The sequence below is a fragment of the Phlebotomus papatasi genome, chromosome 1 (assembly GCF_024763615.1).
Source record: "Phlebotomus papatasi isolate M1 chromosome 1, Ppap_2.1, whole genome shotgun sequence".
Taxonomy (NCBI): domain Eukaryota; kingdom Metazoa; phylum Arthropoda; class Insecta; order Diptera; family Psychodidae; genus Phlebotomus; species Phlebotomus papatasi.
The window spans coordinates 111,486,526-111,513,648 of record NC_077222.1 but is presented as its reverse complement, the minus strand read 5'-3'; the positions used below and the strand labels follow the sequence as shown (position 1 = coordinate 111,513,648).

Here is a 27,123-nt window from a genome sequence, read left to right as displayed (position 1 = left end):
AGAAGGTGTTACCTGATAGAGGCTTAAAAAATAGTTGATCGTAGAGGGTTTGAAATTATGTTATTTTTACGTGAAACTTACTTAGAAATTTCACGAATAAATCATAATTTCTAAGTGTCTTTTCTATAGGCCTCGAAAAATACATGAAAGACTCACCATCGATGTTGAGCATGCTGTCTATCCGCAGGAGATTACCGTAGATTGGATGGAGATTATCGTATGTGAGTGTTTCAAGTTGATTATCCAGCAAATTGAGGGAATTCAGGGCAGGTACAACGGTGAAGATGCCATTGTGGAGTGCGATCAGGCGATTGTGCTGTAATTTTAGGGTGTGCAGATTGTTGAGGCCATCAAAAGCTCTCTCGGATATTTGCTGCAAGAGTTACAGAAACCCAAAAAGTGTTAGTAATACAGTACATGCAAATTGCATATAAAAGTCTTTTGACACCATCAACATGGACTGAATTGTCATGTTAAATGACTGAAGGGTAAGAGGCCACTCAAACTTTTACTCTCATACCCATGACAACAACCCTCAACGTCACCAGATTGGACCAACATCCAGGAAACTTCCATGGAGACTGAGCTTTCTATATGACTTCCGGAGGGGATCCTCACATAGCATGATCACAAATTAGATGTGCCAATTTGAGAAACTTACAAAGATGGTATTACTCAACTGTTTTTGATGTCTTATTTGTAAAACTTCGGTTTGTATGTGAGTTTGTCTCAGAGATAGAGTCAAAACTCTAAAAGGACAAGTAGAAAATGAAATCAATATATACATGAGACCAAGATACTGCACTTAGAATGCCTTTCCTTAATTTTATTTTCTTACTTCATTTAGTGCAGTAAACTATTCAATAAATTTTACAGTTCATTTATATGACCTAAATTATCAATTCTAAAGAGGCTTTTCCCAAGAAGAAAGCTTCTTTTAAAAATTGCAGCTGATTGGACAATATTTTGGTGAAAATAGTCAATAAATTACATATTTTCATTGTGATTGCATAATATTTTTGGCAAAGGAAAAAGATGTTATGATTGTCTTGGCAACTTAAATATGAATTAACAATTTGCTGATCTATTTTTTAAGGAATTTTTAGAACAAATAAAATATTTGGCTAAAGAAAATGAAACATTTTATTGACCATTTAAAATTATTTATTGACTTATAGACTTCAGAGCAAAAATTGTCTATATTAATAGAGAAATGCATGTACGGTCGAAAGAACACCTCTTCGACAGGGAACCCCTATTGACACTTTTGTCAAAATTCTGAAATTTATTTAATGCAATCAATAAAATCTAAGTAATATAACGTTTTTTCATTAATCTGCGTTTATCGATAAGGATAAGTATTCGAACTTCGTATTCCAAATGTTGCAGAGTAGGGTCAATAGGTATTCCTTTCACCCTACTACGATAGCAAATAAATTCGGTCCCGTTCAAAATCCGAAAAGCCAAAATCCCGAAAACCTAAATCCCGAATTCTTAAAAGTGTCATACCTACTCCCACGATTGCATCCGCGCTTGCTGGAGGCAAAGGGAAATTTTCTGTATCTTGGAAAATTATTCTACATTCAGGATTTTGAACATTTGGGATTTGGGCTTTCGGGATTTTGGCTTTCTCCGAATCAATTAGTGAATCATACCTCAATTTTGTTATTCTGCATCGCTAGCTCTTGCAGGCTCCACAATTCCGCAAAAACCGTATTTCCCACAAATGTTAGGTTATTTGAGGAAATGTCTAAGCTGAGAAGATTTCCCAGTCCTTTGAAAATATCTCGCGATAGCTGAGCAATTTGATTGTGCTGCATCTGGAGGTGCTTGAGTACCCCAAGTGTTCCAAAGACATCATCCGGCAGCAAGGTGATGTTGTTGTAGCCCAACCTGAGTACTTCCAGATGGGGTAGATTGACAAAGGCCTGTACCTCAATTTCACTGATGTGATTAGCCTCCAAATTGACATCAAACAGGACGGGGTGATTGGCGAAGGCAAATCTTCTCAGTGATCTCAGTTGTGTGTTGTTAGTGAACTCCAACTTAGCTAGGTGCGTGGCATTAGATAGGGCATAGGCGCCAACCTCTGTGATTTGCGTAAAGGAGATACTGAGCTTGGACAGGATCGAGAGGATTTGAATGGCGCGACTGGGTACATACGTCAGATTGCCCTCGGCGAATGTGATAAACTTCACCTCGGTTATTGAGGTATGGGCAAAGAAGGTGGACCAGATGGGATCTTTGCGGGATAGATCAGAACCTAAGACCCAGCAATCTGCTTTAGTTACTAACCGTCGTGCATCTGTGCTACAGTGGCATATGACCTTCATATCAGGTGCTTTGGAACAGAGGTCTGGGACTATTGGGGTTCTTGTAGGCGCTTGGGAGGATGGAGATGATTTAGGTCTCTTAGCAGTTGCTATCTTAGGACCAGGAATACCCTCAATCTGGTATATACAGCCCATAATCATCGCGAGCATCCATCCAAATTGGGGAAGCCACATAGTGATCCTAAAAATGAAAGAAAAAAAACTGTTGCATAAAAATTAAAAAAATTTAATCTGACAGTATATATCTGTCAATGTCAATAAACAAATTTACAAAACTTATATATTTTCACAATTTCTAGTAGGTTTAAACACATGCTACAATTTGTTTGTTTATGTTATCTGTCGGTAGCTTTTTTAGGCACTTGAAATTACACACATTGGCCTAATAACATGCATACACCTGTGTCAATTCCACAGGGGCGCAGAGAGAGTAAATTATGATTGAGTGGGTTAATTCGATTGAAATGCAAAATATTATAAATTGCAATTTCAGTGTGGTGAGGAAGTATTTCAATACGTGTATTTTATGATTTTATGCAATTTCACTGAGGACTCCACGTGCTATTACCCGAACTCTATGGGTCCCAGGGGGGTTGGGTTTTTGGGCTTAATTTTATGTATTGAAAATAATTATGGAGAAATCCATTAAAATTGATTCAACAGAACCATTAAAAGTACATTCAAACTCTGATGTATAAATAAAATACCCCAATACCGACGAAAGGTTGGGTAGGTCCATTGGAAAGGTTGGGGCAATTGGGAGACGGTGGGTTGAGTAATGAACATTGGTTAAAACATTTGGAAAAATCTTTATTGAGTGCAAGGAACACCTAATTGGCACTCCTTTCAGTTAGGATATGAATTTTAAACCCCTATACTGTCTATATTAACAAAAAAATTAAATTAAACAAGTCACGTTATATTAATTACATTTTATTAATTACATTAAATAACTTTTAATATTTTAACGTTCCATCAAGTGATTCCTACCCAATTGCCCAATAGGTTTTCTTTTGACCCTACAATAATTTGAAATGTCTTTTAATGAAATATTGAAGGATAAAAAACTTCAGAAATACATTGAGTTCCATAAAAACAAAATGCTTTTCTAATTGTAAATTCTGTTTTTCATTATTTTCAATAATTTTTTTTCAACGTTTTAAAAGATCAAAAAAAAAATAAGTAGATACCATGGACTGCTGACTCGAGTATATTTATTATATAATTTCTATAGCGGCCTTTATCGTGAAGAACTCAAATGGTATCAACGTGAGGGGTATTATCTCGGAAAATTCAAATAATTATACGGAATTTTGGTGAGCTTTTAACACTGAGTATTATATCTGCACAAAGGATTTTATCTCTGAAATATTAATAATTCAAAAACTGAATATACCTTGAAATATACATATTTTTTGTTGAGTTCTCATTCTCACAATTTATGCTGATTTATGTTGTTATCAGAGGTGTATGCTTAAGTAGGTAATATTATTGAAATCATCATATAAAATAGTGTTTTATAGATTTATTATCTTATTTCAACAGTTTATGAATATTATAACTGTTTTTCAACATAATAGCCATTATAATGAATATGGGGAAATTGTATGTGATTTAGAGATAAGCAGACAATATAATGTCACCTTAATATTATTAGTAGAGAAATGCTTTCAGGCTTCGCACACATTCTAGTTTAGAACATTTTATATTTTTTCCATATGTATTCCTTTAATGAATTTCACCTGTTTATGGTAATATTTTTTTAATTGCTCGTCTTAAGTCACACGTTTCCTGAGAAAAAAAGATTGGATTCATTACAGGAATATGGAAAACATAGTGTTCGAAACTAGAATGTAAACGAAGCCTGCAAGCCATCCCTTATTTGAAGAATTAAAGAGTCCTTTCGTCAAGCTTTTGAGATAAGACCAACTTAAGGAGATTGAAATTTCCAATTCAATTTGGCTCGAGACTTTTTACTGCTCGAACTCAAAGAGAGAACAGTGTAGGGGGAAGTAGGGTACCTTGGAATTTGAAGCAGCTTTTTTCCAGGGCATTTTTTATGTTTCTCATATTTCTAAACAGAATTGAGGCCTATCATCATGTGAAATTAGCTTCTCAGTCTGTTTTTCTCATATTTCTAAACAGTGCAGCTCAAATTTTCTCAACATGATAAGGCTCAATTTTATTTAAAAACAAGTGAAAATCCTAATTTCAAATGTGCCCCACTTCTCCCTAATCAACTTTTTTACTTGTCACCGTTCTGGAGCTTAAACGATAAAAGTTATCAATTTCTGGTCTTCAGTGACCCCTCAAAAAGTCATTATCTCCAAACCTTTTTATTTTCTTTTTCCTCTCACACCTCTCCTATCCCTTCACAATCATGTTTTTTTTTGGTATTTCTCAAAATTAACCCTCGGGATTTTCCTTTAGATATGTTTTAGATGTAGCCTTGGTGGACATTTCGTCTATAGACACCTATAAGCGAAAATTTTTCAATTTTTAATTACGTAAGGTCAGAAATTAATCATTCTGAAGGGCCTGTTTCTCTATGGATTTGGTCAAATTTAGATTTATATGAAAATTTTTAAAATTCTAAACCCCTATAAGTTCATAAGTCAATCACATTAGACGACTCAATTTTAAAAAGAATTGCTTAAATTTGGACTTTTCAGATGTAATGCCCTAGACACACTTATGACTTAAGCCGAGAGACGACTTAGTGGAAAATTATAGAAATGTAGTTTAATCATTATTTCGAATATAATTACACTAAGCCGTCTGTCTTCTAATCCTCAAGTCTGTCGAGGCTCTAAAAAATTGCTCATAAAAGGTAAAAGAATTTGAAAAAGAACATTTCTTAACCCATTTTCGATTTCGGAATGGTTTTCCGATAATTTATAAATGTATTTAATCGATAAGAAAACGGAATTGTATCTAAAACCCATTCGAAAAGAATAATTTTATCACGTGTGAATTCGAAACGTGACAATGCCAATCGAGCTTTTTTTGTCATATCATATGAGTTCGAAAATTCAATTCATTGAGTTTTTTTGAATGAAATCCATTTACTTGATGATTTTATGAAAATACAGTACGTCTTGGTTGATTTGTTTAACAAAATTCATTGTCATTTGAATTGACAGAAATCTCCAATATGTGACATCTGTCAATGCCACGTGAGTTGAAATGGCAATGTCACGGCTACAGAATCGCATTTTCGAAAAGCTCTCCTAAGATTCGAACTCAATTTGTCATATGGCATTGCCAGAGCGTTACAGAATTCCCCTCCTGGTCGCTTGTTAAATGAGTTATTATAAGTTAATTAAAAACACCAATAGGTCAGCTTTCTGCTCTATTGAAGATCTGAATGGATGACGAATAATGAATATTGCAAATCCATTCACTATAAAAGATTTTTTTAATAATGATGCATTAATATCCATTGCTAGTAGTGAAGCGGGTTATAGGGAGCTTTCATGACAAACAAGACAGTTATTTATTCATTGAGAAATATTTTCATCCCAGAACATCATCAATAAACATTTTCCACTTTTAATACTGATGGAAATTTTATATGAGAGACTTTTACTCTTCGTCATTTCAATTTATGGTGCAAATCTCGCATCAAAAGCCCTCCCCGTGTTGAAAAGGGGGGTGCTTCATGCACAGAATAAATCACATTTTTCTTTCTTGAAAATATTTCTACCCTCTTATACAGATTCTTTTTTAAGCAAATGAATTTCCATTCACAACACGACTGTACACATTTCAGGTAATAACTGGAGAGTGCAATTAAAGAAAGTACTGAGATTCGGTGCTCTGATCATATTGAGATCGGTGCTATTGCTTTCATTTTATTTTACCACCTTTTTTCTGCAAATTTCTCTCCTCATGAATCGTCGTGATAAATATTCCTCGACACCAATCATTTTCTGACGAAAATCCAAGCATTTACTTTGGATTTGAAGCAGAAAAACTTACAAATGTTGTAATCGACTTCAAATTTGCTTAAAACCGATGTTAATGGCTTTGACACACCTTTTCAATTGAATGAAATTCAATCGATTGAAATTTTACGTCTTACTCTTTTAAACTTTAATAAGATATATTTGTCTCTTCCTTTTAAATGAAAATTGCAATTTCAATTTCAATTTCAATATACATTTGACAGAAAGGAACAGCTATATCTGATTTCAGTTTGAAAGAGTAAGAGGTAAAATTTATAATCGACTGAATTTAACTCAATTGAAAAGGTGTGCCAGCGCCATAATTATTTAAATTTTATATTTGAATTTTCACTAGAATAAAAGAATTGTAATTATAAACTTTTGCAAATAAAATAAGTACGACCAACACTAGGGGAAAGTGCCCATGCTTGATACCATTGGAAGCTTCGTAATGACTAAATTTTCTATGTTTTACTATATATTATGTGACTCATCGCAACCATATTTTAAAAACTATGGGAAAGTGGTCAGTTTTTAAAATATATTGCGGAGTTGCGTTTATTGAGAAACATATGAAAAATTTAGTCATTACGAAGCTTCCAATGATATCAAGCATGGGCACTTTCCCCTACTGAAATTCTATATCGTTCTTTCAGTTTTATAAAATTGGACAGCTGTCTAATTTCAGAATTCCGGATTCCGAAAGGCCTCATCAATTACCGTGAACTTTATTAAATGGATTTCGTATTTTTGATAAAATTAGAGTCGATTTGCAAATTAAATGATTATTGTCTTTTATGACTTTTAAAAGTAATAAATTTTAAAAGAATTATAGAATTATAAAATTATAGGGGAACGCTTTCAGGCTTCGCATACACCCTGGCTTCGAACGCATAATAATTTTTTCCATATTCTTTTAATAAATTAAAATGATTAATTAAAGAAGTATGGGAAAACTATGAAGAGTCAAAGCCAGAGTATGTGCGAAGCCTCAAAGCCCTCAAAGCCTCCCCCTACTATAGGAGAATCGGCGGACTTATGGAGCAATAAGGAGCTAACCTTATTCAGAATTCGTCAGGAATACTGATCCTTTCAGAGACCAAAACAACAATTTTCTTTCGGCAGAGCTTTCGCGAGGAAATGCGGTTTACTTAGCAATCAGAACCGTATTTTTTTGTCTCTAAAATTTGTTAAAATTCTCCTAAACTCCTCTACCTCTATTGAGGAACAACTGGAAAATTTTGCGATTTTCTAGAAGAGAATTTTAGACTTCAACATTTAACACAGGCTAACTAAAGTGCTCCCTAAAACTCTTAAAATTTCCGTGTTGTTCCGTAGTAGGGGTAGAGAGGTTTAGAAGAAGTTTAACAAATTACTGGATGTGGTTCGGTTACTTCTGGTTGATGAGAATAAAACACGAGCTTAGAGGTTTAATAAATTTTACGGACAAAAAATCACGGTTTTGACCACTTAAGAAGGTGCACTACTTCGTCGAAAGTTCCGGCGGAAGAATATTGTTGTTCGGTCTCTAAAAGGATTAGCATCCCTGCCGCATCCATATGGAGTTTACCTCACTGTTGCTCCATAAAAAATTATAAGTTGAATTGAAGCCTTGCGATATAATCTTACCGCTCAAACTCCACAGAGAGAGCAATAAATATACAACTTTAAACAACTTTAAGAATTACGCTTTATTACAACAATTTCACAGTTTATTTGCACTTGCATTTCATTCAAAGGTGTGCTCAAAATTAAATTTCGCACACTTTTATACTATTTCTATTTTAGAAAAATAATTACACGTATATTTCTCGGAACGAGTTAGACTTTCTCGAACTTTTTTCATAGGAGCGTCACTAATGAAGAATTTCCATTTGCGGATTATTCTTGTATTTGGAGTTTAACCTCCTACAGAACACGACTCACAAATGAGATCAAAGGGTAGTTGGCAAATTGGAAAAAAGAAATAACACAGTATTAGCTTCGTTGGTTCTCTCACAGAAGATTCTTTTCTTCTCCATCTTTGCGTCAGATTTTTCTCAAGTTCCCTCTACGTCCGGAAGTCACATACAATTCGAGTGAAATACATACATAGCACGAGCTTTGAGTAAAAACACTCATAGGAAGAGTGAAATTATGTTGAAATTGAGGTTATCTTATTACCTGTACTTTCTCTTCGTTGGTCAAGACGACTAAGAACAATAATTATGAGTTCCTTTCTTTTTTTCTATTTTTTTTTCACTATTTCACCTGTTCAGAAGTGTTTACCCTGAGTGCCACCCACTCCCAGACACATCACGGAAAACTCCGCATGGTCTCTGTAACATTTCTGAGACATGCCACAAAACCATTTTCCAGCACCATGGAACATTAAATTGTTGCCATTCATACAACACTCGTAAAGAACATTCAATATTTAATCGTGGCAAGTGCAGGCGCAAAAGATACAATTTCATAGCATAAATAGCATAAATATGAGGGAATATAACATCCATAGAGTTTCAAAACAGACAATGTTGTGTGCTTATAGCCATAACATAGATCTTATCTCTCTCACATTAAAAACAATTCAATGTTGAGCCAACCCACGAAAGTGCTCCAAAAAGCTCGTGAATCTTCCCACCTTCATCATCATCCTTTTCCGCGAAACTGTATACAAGACTTCTTGTTTATGGTATATGGAAGAATTTATGAGAGTAGAATTGCCTGCCAGTATTTTGGAAATATTTAATGCACATAATTAACTCAAATGAATAAATTTTGTAAAAGAGGTAAAACGAGATGACTTTAAAATACTTTTTAATTCACCATCCTCTGGAGAAATTCTGGAAATTGCACAAGAAAATTAATTACAATATTTTGTATTATTGCGCAATTTGTGACGCAACTACAAATTTATCCTGTTCAGGGGTAGAAAAACGGGCATTATACAGGTTTTGCTTCGGAATTATTTCAATGATGCCTTAGGCTTGAAGTTCTTCATCAACACCGCCTACACTCGGAGAAAATTAATTAATTCTAATTAATACAACTGTAACGTTGAAGGTATTTTGAAAGATTACTAATAAATTTCATGAAAATGATTTTCAATCTTTAAATAAAAGAAATGTATTTTTATTTTTTTAGTAGTTTCTCGCATACATTATTTTCGAAAGTACAGTACGACTCCGATAGGGTCAACTCCTAAAAATTTTAAACACCGTGAAAAAATCTATAAAATTCCAGGTTTAATGTCAAACTTTTAAACTAATTTTGTCAAGTAAGAAATTGTGAAAATTTTTAATGAGTGAAATAGTATCAACAACTATTAATAACTTAAAATATTGCAGATATACAAGAATCAAATGCGTTGACTCTATCGGAGTCATACTGTACATATTTTTGAGACGACAAATAATTATCTAGGAATTGTGCTGCGTATTTTTATAAAGCAAAAAGTTAGTATAAATATGGTTATTATTCGTTTGGTAAATAAGTTTTGAAAGAAGTTTAACTGAGTGAAACTTCTCCATCAGAAAATCTAAAATTATTACAACTGGACCGATTAATTACTATTATTGCAACGCTACCTAATTAATTCCTGCCTGTGGAACTCCAAGCACATTCTCAATCAGTTTTAGTCCGTTGTTACATAAGTCGAAACCCCCTGTAGCAAGACTCCTCCTTTGAAGTCTAATATCTAATTAAGAAATTGCAGTGTTTACAACAACAACACTCCCATGTTTACTATACCACCCCAGTTTCCCCTATGAGTGGAATAACGGTATCCATAAAGCAAAAACTTTCTTTTTACCATAAAAATATATTTTGTCTTTTAACAGTCAAAATTTCTTGTTTTTGTTTTTGAAAGGCCGGTGTTCTATTCGTACTTAAGGATATAAGGAACTATATTAAGATTCAAAAAAAGCAGTTGAACACTGTTCGTTCATTCTAAAAATTAATACACTTCATAATTATACATTAATAACTAAATTTTGCTCTTTTCGAAATTAAAAAAAAACTATATTTGTTTTTAAGGATTATTCATGATTAAATAATAAATTCAATAATAATTTAAATAATATTATTAATCAAATCTGTGAATCGTTAATAAAGGATGGATGATTAATGTTAAAAATGTAAATGCTAAATGATATAACTGATAAATATTTCTGAAAATTGCAATTATATCTACATTTAAAAAAAAAAAAAGGAAACCGCACAACGCCAACATCAAAGATTAAATGAGAAAAAATTGAGTAATAATAAATCAATAAACTGAAATAAAACACTGTGCATGAGGTCCCGGAATTAAGCACTTCTGGATAATGCACTTGACTGTATTATATGTGCCTAATCCTGTCAAGTGCATTATCCAGAAGTGCATAATTCCGGGACCTCATGCACAGTGTTTTATTTAAGTTTATTGATTTATTATTACTCAATTTTTTTCTCATGTAATCTTTGATGCTGGCGTTGTGCGGTTTCCTTTTTTTTTAAATGTAGATATAATTGCAATTTTCAGAAATATTTATCAGTCATATCATTTGGCATTTACATTCTTAACATTAATCATCCATCCTTTATTAACGATTCACAGATTTGATTAAATATTATTTAAATTATTATAACCCTTGGGAATCAACTTGTGAAATTCTTTATTAAATATGCCTTAATGTACATTATTCTGTTGACGCGAGAAGCTTGAAAACACTTAAGGGGTAACGTGGGTCAAGAAGAATTTAAAAAAAAACACAATATTTGTTTACATTTTTCGTACTTTTGTATGCCTAAAGTGGCCTAAAGAGCTTGAATTAAATAAATTTTTTGATATGTTGAAAAAGAATTAGAGAAAAATATGCTGTTTTTGTGTATTTTGACCCACGTAACTCCTTAATGCTCATTTTTTAGAAAAACAATAATTTCTTTTATTAAGGTAATTCTTTTTTGAATATTTTATATATTACTGGAGAACTCAGGCCAAGAAAAAAAAATTTAAAATGCTTAAATTGCTCATGTCAAATTAAAAAAGAAGTTCAATGATAAAATTGTTTATACATCTGAATATGTAATGTCTTTTAATTTACCTCGCTCAAAAAATTGTTTCTCAATTTTACACCACAAAAATCTCACTTTAACCCTCGTCTGCTAACACAAAATTCTTCTGAGTATTATTCTTTTTGTGTGCAAGGCGGGTAGCAAAGTGCCCCCGAGTTGATTAATTTTTGCTGAAATCTCCTGAGATGATGCTCCTTCGCGTGGGTTTGCAAAATTTTGCAGGAAAATTTACGTGTGAATGCTTCAGTAAGAGCGACACAATTTGCTGTTTACCAGGAGAAGATGACTCAAAGGGATGCCTATGAAAGTCACATCTTGTATGATGGGCTCCCAGCATACACCGTGCATAAACTCTTGTGGTTTGGTTTTTTTGAAAATCTCTCTCCTCTTGGCACTTGTATTTATTTACGCTCATTTTCGTGTGAATCGAGAACGGACGTGGGAAACTTTCTCACGGAAGTTTGAAAATCCTTCTTGATGCATGCACTGAATTCGGAAAAGCGATGAATGGCAAGAATGGAGCTCATGTTTAGCTCCTATACACTACCATTATGAGTAGTTAAGAGTGTTCGAGGACAGTGATCTTGCTAGTTAGTTAGAAGAAAGTTTTGTGTATCGCACAAAAGAATCTCATAGTACATTCTAGGGGTGTTGCTATTGAATCTTAAGGGAATTTTGTGGATCTGGAAGAGATGGATGGGATGTGTTTTTGTTGGGTATTTTCTCGTTTGATACACCGCGAGAATACTGTTGGAACAATGGAGATGAAATATAGCAAAATGAGAAACTTTCCCAGCTCACGAAGATACTTCTATGCTTTATTTTCCTTTTTATTGCTCGAACTCAGAGAGATAGATATAAAAGTCCACTGATTAAGGGTTAGGTTAGGGTGTTATCATACTATACATTAAAATTTTTAAACCATTAACTATAATTGTGTAATTGTGTGATTAATGAAAATTTTCTTTACCTATAATTTCTGAATAATTTCTTTGAATCTGATTGATAAATACTTCCATGAATAGGGAGAGACTTAATTACTCTGTATAAATAGTAATTTTCCCAACGTTTTTATGAACCCCTTCCCTGGGCCTTGGTAGAACCAATTATCCACTTCATGAGATACAGGATACGCAACTCCATGCTCCCGTTCCCTTGATCGAACCAAGATTGACTCTCCTGTTCGCTAATACACCGTTTGGATCCCGTTCTCGTGTACTGAAAAGATTGGCAACTTCAAATAGACTTCGATAATAAAAATTAGGCCACGCCTTCAAAGAAATTTCCATTTCACAGAGAAATAATGTAAATTTCAGGTAAATGGTATGAAAACTTGAATTTTAAAACTTTTCAAAAATTCTCACTTTAGTTAATAAAGATTAGAATATTTTGGTGTGAACAATGCAAACCAGTGGATGGGGCTTATAAAAGGCGTGGTATTTTTCCGATAAATAAAAATTGCACCACACTTTTGCTCATTTACAGTTATGCATTTCTAGTAAATCATATTATTGAGTTCTATTGTAGGCGTGGCGTAATTCTCTAGCGGGAAGAAAAGACTCGCCCCTTTACAGTGTTAATATTTAGATGTAGCTCTTTGTAAGTGTTTACTATTATCTTTTTTCTAAGCATTTGAAATTTCAAAAAGAATCAAATAAATTTGTTTGTAATTTTTAAAAAGGCATTAGTCCCATCTAAAGGATTGTCGTTCTAATTCAGTAATAAGCCACTACACCCAAAATCAATTACAATCTACGCGAAACGTTCTAATTCGAGAAATTGAACACTCTTCGAATTTTCCTTTGCCTTTGTGGTCTTTTACCTCAGAGTATTGTGCGAAAAGTGTGAGAAAAGCTCACACTTCCATCGTTAGTGGGGCTAATAGTAAATCGCCATTAGGAAAAGCTCCGAATGTGCTGCAGGTGAGGGTGAGGTAGATAAATTGATGCGAAATGGGCTAAGGATAATAAATTTATGGAGAACAAGCTTGGGATAATTTCCATGTCTGCAGTAAAATACAAACTGAGCTGGGGATATTTAAAGTGTTAGAGTAATGAGCGTGAATTTACAATGGATTTTCTTCTACAATGCGCAAATAAGTCTATTTAAGCAATTCATCTGTGGCTTGTTCCCCTAATGTAATTCTATGGTAAACACTCGACACCTCTGTGCCTCATTCAATCCACCTAATTTGTCACGTGAGTCTTCCGCGTCATTTCAAATTCCCCAAATACTCAACAATTGCCCCCCACAAAAGTGGAATTGTTGATCAGTGAGTTAGAACACCAGGCGCCTCCATCCAACGCACCCACATACCCCAAATGTACCACGACAGCATCCACAGAGATAAATTCACCTAGCTTTTAGTCAATAGACACTGACACCTGGATTTCCCTATGACTTTTCATTCCCATTTATCCCTTAACACGTAAGATCGAAGAGATCCCCAGAGCATGAAATGATGAAAACCCACAGACATTTCACCATTTTCACTCGCACCTCCGCGAAAATGGGGCAACCCACCAACGTCTCGAGATCCAGAGGATGGGAATCATATGGGGAATGGTGATGAATTACTTCTCTAGCATATGAAACACTGTATATATAGTGGCATGATACAAATAAGATAATATATCCATTTTACCACACAGAGTGGTTCCATTCAATTAGTATGGAGATTCTCTTTTGAGCAAAACACGTGATTTGATGCATCCCATATTGGTGATTCTCAGGGCTCAGGTTTATTCATGACCAAATTAAATTAGGATCAATCATTGTCAATGATTTGGGGATGATGAGGATTCTGCTAGCAACCTGCATATCACTCAATCAGAGCTCAAAAGTTTTTGGGGATAAGGTGAGGGAAAGATTTGATGAGAAAAGGTATTTCGCAAAACGAAACTTATCTACAGGGTGTGACAAAATATATTTAATAACTAAAAATCAGGGCTTGAGTTTACAAGTGCGATACTGGTTTTAGACCTACTTAGCCATATATCTTAACTTTTTTAATTTCTTATCAGGAAGGGTAAGCCGTATTGGCAAACCCTTGTCAATTGTCCGAGAAACGCTTGGCTAAACCTGAAAAACTCTAGCATTGCATTGCAAAACTTGAGAAACCAGAAGCCCATGTCAGAAAAATGGGAATTTGTTACCCCTTGCTTAGGCAAGACTGTTCGAAAACTCTTCGACTTAGGTTGAAGAAAACAAATAATACATAAATTTTTTGAAATACACCTATAATGGCTTGTTACTTGCGAATTCAAGATCTTTATGAACTTTTTGTTAAACCTTCAATCTGAATCCAAGAGAATATAAGCTTTAGACTTAAGGCTAAATGGCTTTACTGATGTTATCTATCCATAAACAAGGTTTTTGTAAAAAAAACTTAGTATTGTTTTTCTTTTAAATATTTGACTTAATATTACTGCAAAGATCACTGTAATTGCTTGTTGCTTAGAAAATCTAAACCTTTGGGAATTGAGGTAAACTTCTAGTCTATAGATCACTTGAGGGGTTACGTGAGTCAAAAGACTGATAAAAAACAGCATACCTTCTTCAAATTCTTTTTCAACACAATATATTTTTTTAAATTTAGGATTTTAGGAATTTTAGGCATATAGTAAGGCCATGTAACTCCGACGATTGCAAAACTCGGATGCCGCGACCGATTTAACTCGGATACATCCACTTAAAATATAATTTATATTTTTATTTCTATAATTAATTACTGAAGTATCATAATATAACTATTCTACTTTAAGAAAAACCAAAAATTATATTTTTATCGGTTTAATAAGTGGGTAAAAGAAATATTTTTTAAGCTCGGGTCAGCTGGGTTGTGTACTAAAAATTTAATTTCTGAGAAAATTTTGCTGTTGACAGCTCGTCGCTGGAAAAAGTTTAGTGTTTTTTCTATATAATAAAACATTATTTGCAATCAAAATTATTAATAAAAGTTAGTGTAGTTATTGATCTACAAGGTGAGTAAGAGTTTATTGATAATATATTAATAATTCATACAGAAATAAGTGATTTTTGTGAATGTTTACATTTCGATGCAAGTCGGATGCGGTGAAAGTCAATGTTTTGGTTCAGAATTTGCATTGTTCAGGACTCTTTTTCTGTTTCAGATGCCAAAGGGAACAAAAGAAAAGACCTATAAGGACAAGCCCGACTCTAAGGAAGGTATTAGGAATGCCTTGCAGTGTGTACGAGATGGTTCTACCATAGCATATGCATCCAAAACATTTAATGTCCCAAGAACAACACTGCACAACAAATTGACCGGCAAATACCCAGAGGAGTGCCCCAATGGCAGGCCAACAATTCTTTCAAAAGAACAGGAAAAAAAACTTGTCAAATGGATCCTGGGATGTGCGGATGGCTGGCATCCCATCGGGAAGGAACAAGTTCTGGACAGCGTTAAACTCATCTGTGAGGTCTACAAAATTCCAAACCATTTTACAGCTGGAGCTGGAAGACTCGGAGACGTTTTGTTCAGGAATTTTCTTAAGCGTCATCCAGAGCTCAGCATGCGCAAGCCAAAATCCTTCTCATTGGAAAGAGCTACTGTTACTGCTGAAGACCTCACGGAATGGTTTCAGAATTGTCTTGGATATTTCACAGAACACAACCTTCTGAGCATTTCACCAGACCGTGTTTTTAATTGCGACGAAAGTGCCTTCTTTTTGACACCGGAAGATGGAAATGTCCTGTCCAGGAGAGGTTCACGTGTAGTTCCATCTCTTAAAAATTCAGGACCGAAGCAATGTATCACAGTACTCTTCATGGTGTCAGCTACTGGCGAACTTGCTCCTCCAATGGCTGTTCATAAAACTGACATTACTCCAAAAATTGCCATTCACAACGCAGAAGGATGGAAAATGGGAACGTCACCACAGAGTGGCTGGATGGATGGGCCACTTTTCTATGCTGGTCTTTATTTCCCGAAAATTGTTTTCCAACATTCAGAGGAGTCCATTATCAATAACCAGCACGATCAGGCCACCGACAATAATCCTTCAAATGATCCAGTCATCCCTGGAAACCAACTCTCTGCAACTTCTGAGACTCAACCGATCTTCGACACACTAAAACAATGCTATTTCTGGCAAGGAGAAATTCCAAAACGTCGTCAGAAGGAGAGGGTCAAAGCCAGCAATGTCAAACACCAGTATATTGTATCTTCCGAGGAAATTATCACGGAACAGGAGGAAAAATTGAGGCAGGATTTACAAAAAAAGAAAGAAATTGCTGAACGGAAGTTGACCAGAGAGAGGAACAAAAAAATAAGGGCAGAAGAAAAGGAGATAAAACTAAAGGAGAAACACATGGTAAAGGAAAAGGCTCAAATGCCAATTGAAGCTGAAAAGAAAAAACGTGGAAGGAAGTCAGCCAAGAAAACCGAGGAAAAATCAAAGAATTGAGTGCAATCTTAAAATAAATAAAAATATATATAATTAAATAATAAATTAATGAAATAAATTGATGGAATAAAACTCTAAAAAAATGTTTTTGAAATAATATCTTCTCATTTTTATGCATTAAACATTTCCTTAAAATGAGCATCCGAGTTTCATCGAATTCAACGGAGTTACAAAAAAGCATCGCAGTAACATTCTTGCGCATATATTAATATTATCGTAATTTTATTAATTTTCATCAATATTATTGCTAAAATTCTATTTCTATTATGATTCTAAATTAAACAAAGAATAATTCTATTGATTTGGAATGGCGAAAAAAATATTTCATCAGTCTAAAAACAAGCATTAAAGTCGCACTCTATGAAAAGTATCCGGATTACCTCTCTTTACTATATAAAAGTACAATATTAAAACTATCATTATTTTGTGAAATTTTTATTTAAAAATTTTAAAAGTTGAGCTGCAAGATTTATCTGAAATCAAAAAAATATTTCGTTCTAGAAAATTAATAAAAACAATAATTGAACAAAAGATTAAAAAATAAATAAAAATAGTAGGTAAGATTGTTAAGAATCTCACCTAATTGGATTCTTGGGAGCATTTTATACAAGAAATTACCATTTTGCACGTGTTTTATAACATGTTTTGCCCTTAAAGTTAGCTGTGTTTAAGGAAACATAAAATTCTTCCTTCAGGTAATAGTTTAATTATTTGCTAAGAAGAACTATTTAATGATTTAAGTGTTATACTTTAAACTTCAGTATGTTTATAAGAGCTTGAATTATTTTTTTTATTATATTGAAAAAAATTTTAACGTCAACCCTTTACCAGGGAAAACTTGATTATTCAATTCATCGATTTTCTGAGTATATCCAGATATTCAGTTAAAGCTTTTATAAATTAATAAAATTTTGTAAAAAGTGAAATTCTTCAATTATTGGTCGTTTTTCTGTTTCATTGATTTTTACTGCTTGCACTCTTCAGAGAGAACAGTATATCCCTTGATTTTTTCATTCTCCAAAATTTCCACCATGCATCCCGGAGATAATTTTTCTCAACATATCTACACGTTTCAAACGATTTCTGGAGAATGATGTTAAGCTGAGTGAGTGTTCTGTCCATCCGTCCGTCTGTATGTTTGTTAAACTGTCTGTTCGGCCGTTGCCACGCCTAAAGACCAAACGGTTAGAGATAAAGACTTGGAACTTTTGGAACCCCATAAATCGACCTGAGGATTGTTAACATACCCCTTATTTTCCCTTTACCCCTCTCTTTCCCCTCTAAAACCATGTTTTTTCTGGGATTGCTCGAAAACGCGTCGTGCGATTTTTTTCATTTTAGGATATGGTTTTAAGGTCGACATTTCATCCTTATACGAAAATCCCATTGAATCATTCCTAATAACGGTTTTTCAAGGTCAAAGATTAAAAAGGCTCTAGAAAAGGCTCATTTTTTGGGTTCGTTGGAAAGGTCTTAGTTAGAATATTCGATAAAACTGAATCGGTACTGAACCGGAAATTGACCGGTTCATTAATTTTTATCCTTTTTATTCGAAATTCGAAAATTGATGCAAAAATACTTTAGTATCTAAGTCACGAGTTGCACCACTTCGCAAGGTCTGGGACGCTTTGCCATCCATTTTTTATAAAATTTTTATTCTTTAAATTTAATAATTATGAAATAACTATTTAATTTCCAATAATAAATTTAATTTATTTGTTTCACTTTAAGTTTTATTTTCCTCAGTTACCACAGACAATATTTGTTTTCTAAAATTTTTGATAATTATCAGCAAATATTTGAATTTTACATTTCTCAAATTATGCATAGATTTCTAATTTATTCCCAAATATTTGCTATACACCCTGTGTAATTAGGCTTCTAGCTATTTTCTCTGGTGGAGCTGTACAGAAATTCTCATGAAAATTTCTTCCACTTCAAGTAAGATCAATGGGTAAACTTTGAGCCCATTGAATGAGATTTATTTCCTATAGATTTCATATGAATTGAAGTTACTTTGCTCTTGAGTATGTTTGATTTAAAATAGAAATATAGGTACATTTCTCCAAAAATTACTTGAGAGAATTTCCACATGAACTCCACATGATGTTCAAAATATTGTGGCTTTTCATTCTATCCTCAAAGGAAAATCATTATTGCCTCCGCTAAACCAATTTATGAGTCGCTAAATGGTGCTTGTTGCACTTCAGCATTTCCCAAGTATTGCTCCAAAGTGGAAGTTTCAGCTGAAATTTCTCCCGTCGATATGAAGTTTATCCAGGCTGGAGTCCTCTACTTCATAACTATGTCAATATGTTGCTAAATATTGGAATAGTTGCGAAATAAAATATGAATTCTTCCGAGAGCCAAAGTTTCCTTCCCAAATTCAGTTTTACTTCGATTTTTCAATAATTCTATAGCAAAGAATCATGGCCCGTAAAATCTTGAATATGCCTCAATATGTGAGCTCGTGCTCATTGAATGATATGAGGGGTGTGGGGAGAAGGGTTGTTTGGGGGAGAGTCATCAAAAGTTTTCTTATCAGATTCCCACAGAATAGAGTGCTTACGTAAGAGTTTCATTACACCACATACCAAGACTCTCGAGACTGGTATGCATGGAAAATGTTCCGGACGAGCTTTCGAGGCTTTTCTATTTTCGGAGTAGCTGGAAAACCACTGTGTTTCAAATTCAAGAATATTTTACTCATTCCCTTTCCCCAATTTGTACTCTCAAGTCCCGCAGGAGGTAAACAAACTCGCGTTTGGGTTTGTGATTTGTGGAGCTTCAATAGAGCCACATATGAAGAATAACCTGGCATTTTAAAAGCCTGGGGTCTATTCCCCATTCAAAAGACTTAGTTTTTCAATTTAATATTTGAAAAGTAAAAGTTTGCAAAATGAAAAGTTAAATTGCGAGTTGTTTGACTAAATTTTGCTGCATTGGACTTTAGAAAAATTTATACATTTCCATTTAATATTGGAAAAACGTTTTTGATATTAATAACCTGCTCAAAGCTTGTACTTCTTGTGATCTTCTTTTTCTTTTTCTAGAAAATCTTATAATCTTGAATTAGATATGATTCCGAATTACTCTCACCATAATATACTTCTCAATTGAATTTAAATTGAGATTTTGTCAACGAAAAATTACTTAAATTAACGGAAAGCTTAATTATTTAAAAAAGGAAAAGTTCGAAAATGGTATTTTGTTTGAAATTATAACAGGAGATCCAAAAGAGGAGTAGGATTACGGCATTACTGGCCTGTTCATACTTATGGCTTCTTTGCATAAATGTTCAAATTTTGTCTCAAAATAATTTTGAGAACACACAAAATTAAGAATATTTCATGTGTCATATGTCAAATATTCTTATTTTGGTGTTTCTAAAAATTATTTTGTAATACAATTTGAACATGCAAAGAGGCCATAAGTACGAAAAGGTCATAAGTAAAGCCGTAACCCAAGTCCTACAAAATACCATTTTCGAACTTTTTGTTTTTATTTTAATATAACCTTTCCATCAATCACCTAAATAAATTTTCGTTGACAATTAAGTGGTTCTTTGAAATAATTTTGTGACAAATATTGCGACAAGGCCATAAGCAATGCCGGAACTCTTAACCTTTTAAGGACGAGTGGGACATCGATGTACCGAAAACAAAAACAGTTTTTGGACTACAAAAAGTTGTTCTGTCATCTGAATAATCCGAAGAACTGATTATTATTTTTGACAGACCGGTGTTCCATTCGTCTTTAAACGGTTAAAATAAACTATTGTAGCACGAATGCTATAGGCCCCGCACCTGAACATGCTGGAGCACCCTTCATCGTTAGTCTCCTGGAGATAGAGCCCCATTATTGGCCTATTCCAAGAAGGCCACGAATCCAGCGTCCTCCGCGCTTCACTGCTGAAGACCGACTGAGGAGCCGATTCGATTGCATCTTCAGAATAACTCGTTCAGCACTCACAACCCCATCTAGCGGAACTCTAGCAATATTGTAACTCGAGGTTAGCCGCCGTTATAGCACCCCTCAAAGTTACCACCCCAGCTGCACAAAGATTTGTACTGTTAGCCTAAAAGAGTCTTCGTCAGGACTGGCTTTCTCCGTCCAACTCCTCCAGGCTCAACAGTCCTACTACACTTATGTAAATAAAATACATAGAATTTTCAAAAAGTTTTTTTTTGTTTTTTTGTAAATAACAATAAAAAAATATTTTAGATAAAGCATATTGCAAGTTAAAGTTTTTATAAAATAAACTTTCCATTTTGTAATTCATGGTTTTCATAATTTTCATGGTATTCATAATTTTTCTTTTGATGGAATACAAAACTTTGCAGAAATACCCAAATGTGAATGAAAAGTTGCAAAATTTTCAATTGTAGAATAGAGCATTTTGGTATCACTTTTTCTCACCGTGAGCTTTCAACCCTCCAACTAACGAGCTTTGCCGCGAAATTCCACTGTCAATACGATGGTATTTTTGCGTGAAATTGTACAACATTCTCAAGTCAAGTACATCCAATTATCTGGGAGAGAGAATGAGAGTCTTGTTAGGCAGATTCCAAAGTTATATCATCGACTTTTCGCAGCGAGAGTGCCGATGGAACAGATGAGGAAAAGTCTAAATGAGAAAATGACAACTTTTCTGCTTTCCCTCAAACCCCCCCCCCCTTTATATAAGAGACGCACATTTGGTATTATGTAAATTGGAGCTCCCTATATCATGAGGTTTTCTCGTCATGACAATGAAAATTCCCGCATTATTTTCACCCAGTGTCTTCATCTCTTTTCCTTATGATTTCCTCACTCGGCTGCTGCCTCTCCTGAAAGGCAAGAGTAATATGTCGGCAAAAAGCAGGATGGGAAAATTCATATGTTTCCCAGGTCCTTAGGGTGGCTCAATTTCAAACCCACTCACAACTTGTAGACATACACATATCAAAATGGGCTCTTTTTCTTCATCTTGGTGTCTGAAGACGTCTGAGCTGATCTAATTAAGGCGGCGGGTATAAAGTATCATAAAAAGTTAATAAGGTAAGTATTGCAGGTTTACATGAAATAGTCTGCCTAGGGATTTTTATCTTTAATCCATTATACTAGGATTTAGTAAGGATTTAGGGATTGTCAAAGATATCACCAAAAATTGGACAATATTTTCCGAAAAGTTGCTAAAGAATTTTTCTAAAGCTTGGAGGAATTCTTAAAGAAATTCTGAAATATGTATACAGCCGACAAATTTTGGATCGGTTCAGATGCCTACCCCTTTCCCATTGACTAAAAAGCGCCCACAGAGAGCTTTCACACTGGATGTGTATTGAATATTGTATATGAAAAGAGGGTCGGCAAAGGACAAGAGCAGGAGTGAGACTCATGACTTTTCCACAGTCAACATCTTAAACTATAAGTTGCAACCCACTTCGTCTCCCATTTCAACTTAATGGGTATGGTTTTTCCCTGATGTTTTCCCCATCTTGGGGTTTGGATGTGTGTACAAAAGTTTGCGATAGAACTCACCAAAAAGCGGAAAGGAGCATGGTTCTTCTCCAGTTAACTTGCCTCTTTGTATTACTATTAAATATGCAAAGGATCATGAAAGTGAGAGTATCTCCGGTCCCCTCTTCACCATTGGACTGGCCGGAAGATCTTTTACATTCATTTTATGCGACTCGATATTCCCAGCTGCTGAATTTATTTGAGATACACCAGCATATCTCTGGCCTTGATACAATATTGAAATACTCTGTTAAATGTTTATTCTTTTGGCGAGATGAGAGCGAGTTATATACTTTTTTTTTGGAAGAACAAGGGTGAGGGTGTGAGAAATACAATTTGCCACTCAGCTACAAATTCAACTTGGTCAGATATCGCAACTCACTTTTAACGAGAGAAAAGCTCCGAGCACAAATACACTAAAGCTCACAGCTCCATGAGGATAATTAAATGGAGTTACATGGAAGTTTTAATCGCTTCCAAGTTGGTGCAACTAAGGCTGGATTAAAAAACCTTTTTCCAACTGCGGGTCGTCCTAATAAATTATTATTGCTCGAATTCCACGGAGAGAGTAAGGTACTTGTACAATCCCCCTATTATTCGATGCTTCGAAATTTCCATGCTCGATCTCCCAAAGACATAGCCCGAGTAAATTTGCTTGTCTTTCGGCGCATAAAATCTCTCTTTGGAAGTCTTATGTTCGATATATATATTTTTTTAAACTTAATTTTTAGTATTACGGTAGAATGGAGTCCACACTTATGATGTTATACACAGCGGATGTTATAAACAGATTTCGAAAAGTCATAAAAAATATTAGTTCATGATGTGATTAACAAATTTTGTGATTATCGAAATCAGTTTTAAGTAATAACTTAAGATTTTTGCAAGCTATCCATAAGTGTATAACATCTATAAGTGTATCCACCCTAAGTGTACTAAATTTCGGCATTACTACATACTAAATTTCGGCAAATAAAAACAATACAATATTCTGAGCCATCGAATTCAGGGATAGCTCTATCTTGTGAGTTCGAGCATTCCGCAAAGCTGGAACGCTTTGTCATCTTATATCCGATCATTCTAACTTTGAATGAACGCACGCTGTTTTAAACGAATTTCGAGGTATAATTCTTAATTCGATTTAAACCGTTCAAATGCTTGTAAACTGCTAGAAATAAAAAAAAATTATGTATCGAAGGGAATTTTTAATATTCACGAATTTGTGGGTGAAAATACGAGTACAGCATACCATTGAAGTTCGAGCATACTGCAAAATTGGAATGCTGTAATATTCCTCTCTTCTCATTTACTCATTCTTGGGCGAATTTCCCTCAGGAGACTTGCCAGGAAGGTATTAATCGAACTCTCGTTATTCATGAAAGCGATAATAATTTTTTCGGATCTGTTTTATGACCAGTAGGAAATAGGATGACGTGTTGGATGGGTGTGGAATAAAAATTGCTAAAGTTTTGATTCGGCTATGTGTTTGTAAATAATTTTTAAATTCATCTTTTTCTTGTGACCTGCAAGCATTCTTTGAGCATCTTCAAATATAATTTTCTCAACGGTATCCTGAGAAGAAGACACACCCCGCATCCAACTTGGAAAAGTCGTTCATCTTGTGAAAAAATATTGATGCAAGTAGAGAGCTTTTTCAATTCATTACAATTTCCTCCACGAGACAGGAGTAAAAAAAAGTTCTACGTGCTCTCTCAAGTTCACTTGTTATTTTCTTCATTTGCAATAATGTTAAAAGTCAAGTAGGGGCACGCTCGGGAAAGTGTCTTCTTGGCAATCCCGACTCCAACACCGGAATTCCCTATTGCATGCAAAAATAGTAAGTGGGGTTTGAGGCCGGGATGCTTCCGGTCACAAGTCCTTTTGTTCAATTCCATTAAACTCATCCTGCTGCCTGCAGAATTCTTTGCCACCGACTTGGCCCACTGTCTTTATGCTGTTGTTAGAGGCTAAAATATTCCCTTGGAAATGCTATATAACGATGCAAAAAGTTTTGAAATATTTCCTGTGGTTCAGAGAATTTTTATTCATCCTCTGACGCTTGTGGCAAAGTGCAGCACAATAGTTCCAATTTCTCGGAAATGTGGAAGAAATGGTTTGATTGATATTCATTCAGTTGAAGGAATCAACTTGAAAGATCAATAGAATAAGATGTTCATGTTGGTAGTACGACATTTATATTTTATATATGTTTTTTTGTATAAAAAGATTTGTCAAATTGACAAGCAAAGTTTGTCAAAAGGATGTGTGTCCAAATAAAATGCAAGAAAATATTTTGTCAAATTGATTAACAACATGCTTTTGACAATATTTCGACAAGATCAATTTACTCGCCATCCATTTACCATTTCCGCTTACAAAAACTAGGGTGAAAGGAACGTCTATTGACACTTTAAGAACTCATGTCAGCACCTATTGACACCCTACTCGTACTATTTGGATATGATATTATAGGATATGAAATTTGAACATCTCTGTTTATAGTAAAATGTATATTATAGAAAAAAATTATATTACTTATATTTTACTAGATACTGTAGCCATTCCGGACTACTGACGCTTACACTCAACAGGCGGTGGCCCTCTTTTTGGGATTCGCAGGCTCAGCGTCCGCACTCTGAGCCTTCCCATGACACACTGACTCCACCACACATGGCGCCAGGGTGTCATACCACTCACTCTGAAGCAGGTCAGGGAGACAACCTTGAGATTGCAATAGGAAGGGTTGCCAACGGTGAGGAATGTAACGACACGATCGCTACTTAACCGTTTGTGGCGGAAAAATCTTCTACAATACATTAAATAATTTTCAACATTTTGACAAAAGTGTCAATAGGAGTTCCCTGTCAAACAGACGTTCCTCCGACCCTACCATTACTTTCCAGTCAGTTCTAAATCATTTCCAGCCTTGGTGAATGGAGTACCTATACCCATTGGTATAGGTACGTATATACTAAGTAATTTCATTGACGTAAGAATTACGTTTATATTACGTCAATTACTAATTTGGTAAGAAAATGCTTTTAGGGTAATGCTTAAAACACGTTTTTTTTGGATATTCTGAGATTTTCTGAATTACATCCTGATTAAGAGCGCTAGTGAATAATTTTCTCTAACAGACACTCAAGCACAATGAAAATAATTTTAATGGATTAAGCAAGAGATTGAAACGCATTTCGATGCATTTCCCTTTTTCTCAGAAAGTTGAGATTTTATACCACTTACCTAATTCAAACGTGATGAAAATGATTTAAATTTTAAGTTAACCTCAAAACCTGTATTCAATGAGTCCTTCAGCTAAATGAGGGTCTAAAGTAGTACAAAACATGGTGTACAAATTACCATTAAAATATTTTGAACCCATGAAGTATGTGCCATTGCACCAACAGAAAGGACTAACAAGGGTATGAGAAATTTTGGCTGAGAAAATAGAGGATGAAGTTTAAAATCCCACTAGTATTAAATTCTACAATTCATGAGGATATTTTCTCCCTAGGTTTGTACAAGAGCCATACAATTTATGAAAATAGAATGCTGTTGGTGTGGGTGGAAAAATTTCAATTGGGGGGTTATTACACTGTAAACCACCCAGAAATGGGCTGGGGAGAGATACATTGTTTAGAGCAGCTTTGGTCTAATGTACAAGTTCATAGACTCCCACAAATGTGAAAGTTGAGAATATTCTCCGTAATTTTACACAAGGTTGGAAAATAAGTGTATGCAAATTGAAAATATCAAATATCATATGGCATTGTGCTAGGCACATACATAGTTTATTTTTGGGTGGCCTGGGGAAGGGGGAAAACTTCCCAGTGATATCACATGGTTCTGCGTTCAGCGGAAAATAATGCAGCACAATGGTGGATAGTGATATGGATGTTGGGTGACATCCAGCTCATATAGCGAAAGTATATCCTGCATGAACATGAATCACACCATTTGTGGAGCCCCGGAGGCTATGTGCTGAAACTCAAACTGATCGAATTGTCATGCTATTGCAACAGATTTCCCTGGCAAACAGCTAATGGCCTGATCCGGACAACCTAAGGCCATTTACTGTCTTTTTTTTCCTACCTCACCCATCTACTTTCCTTTGAGCTCTTTTCCCTGTTCAAGCATCATTCCACGACACGAAAGCTCTCTAGGGATGGATTCTGGTTCTTGTTATTTTGCGCAACGACATTGTCGCATGATAAATTCAGCAGAGCTTCTAAAAACCACCCAATAAGCAAAACTTGGCCAAATCGACGAAATTAAATCGAAATCTCTAAGTCTGTCGAGCGTATTTCGACAATATTTTGTCAAATTTTCGAATTAGTCAGAATTAGTGCTCTTTGGGCACGTACTGATTTTCAGAACTGATATAGTTATTTAATGTCTTATGAGAAAATCACAAAATACAAATTGGTTCTTTATATCTTCCCGGTAATCCAACTCTTCAAAACCTTCAGATTCAGAGCTTTTTAATGATCGATTGATCGATTCTAGCGAATAAAGAAAGTCCCTTGAAGTTTTATTAGAAAGTCATGATCATCTGAGGTTCTTTATAACTTTCTTATTCGCATAAAGTCAGTCAGTGCGAACAAAGAAAAAAATTTATAGCTCGATATTTTTATTAGCTGAATTTGTGAAAATTTCTAAACAAAAAATTGTCACAAAATTGTTTTGTTAAAAGTATACTATAAATAAACCTTTATAAATAAATTTAGACTTGACCGCTAATGAAAGCTTAGTGTTAGAGCTGGGACTGGAAGCTCTGAAAAAGCTTTTGTGCTTTCTATGAATAATTTCTATTACATTACGAACTTTTATACTCCCATCAATATAGTTATCTTCGCGTCAGTCTTTTTTCCACAAAAT

General features: G+C 34.5%; 1 protein-coding gene across 1 annotated transcript in view; it reads right to left on the bottom strand.

Annotated features, from left to right (window-relative positions):
- Nucleotides 1-27,123, bottom strand: part of LOC129809619 (connectin-like) — an 85,520-nt gene that overhangs the window by 13,089 nt on the left and 45,308 nt on the right. The window contains exons 2-3 of the mRNA XM_055859578.1: nucleotides 1,656-2,514; nucleotides 157-373 (exon numbers count right to left, since the gene is read on the bottom strand). Coding sequence (XP_055715553.1) covers nucleotides 157-373; nucleotides 1,656-2,507 — 1,069 coding nt within the window. The 5' untranslated portion in view covers nucleotides 2,508-2,514. The remainder of the gene's footprint in view (nucleotides 1-156; nucleotides 374-1,655; nucleotides 2,515-27,123) is intronic.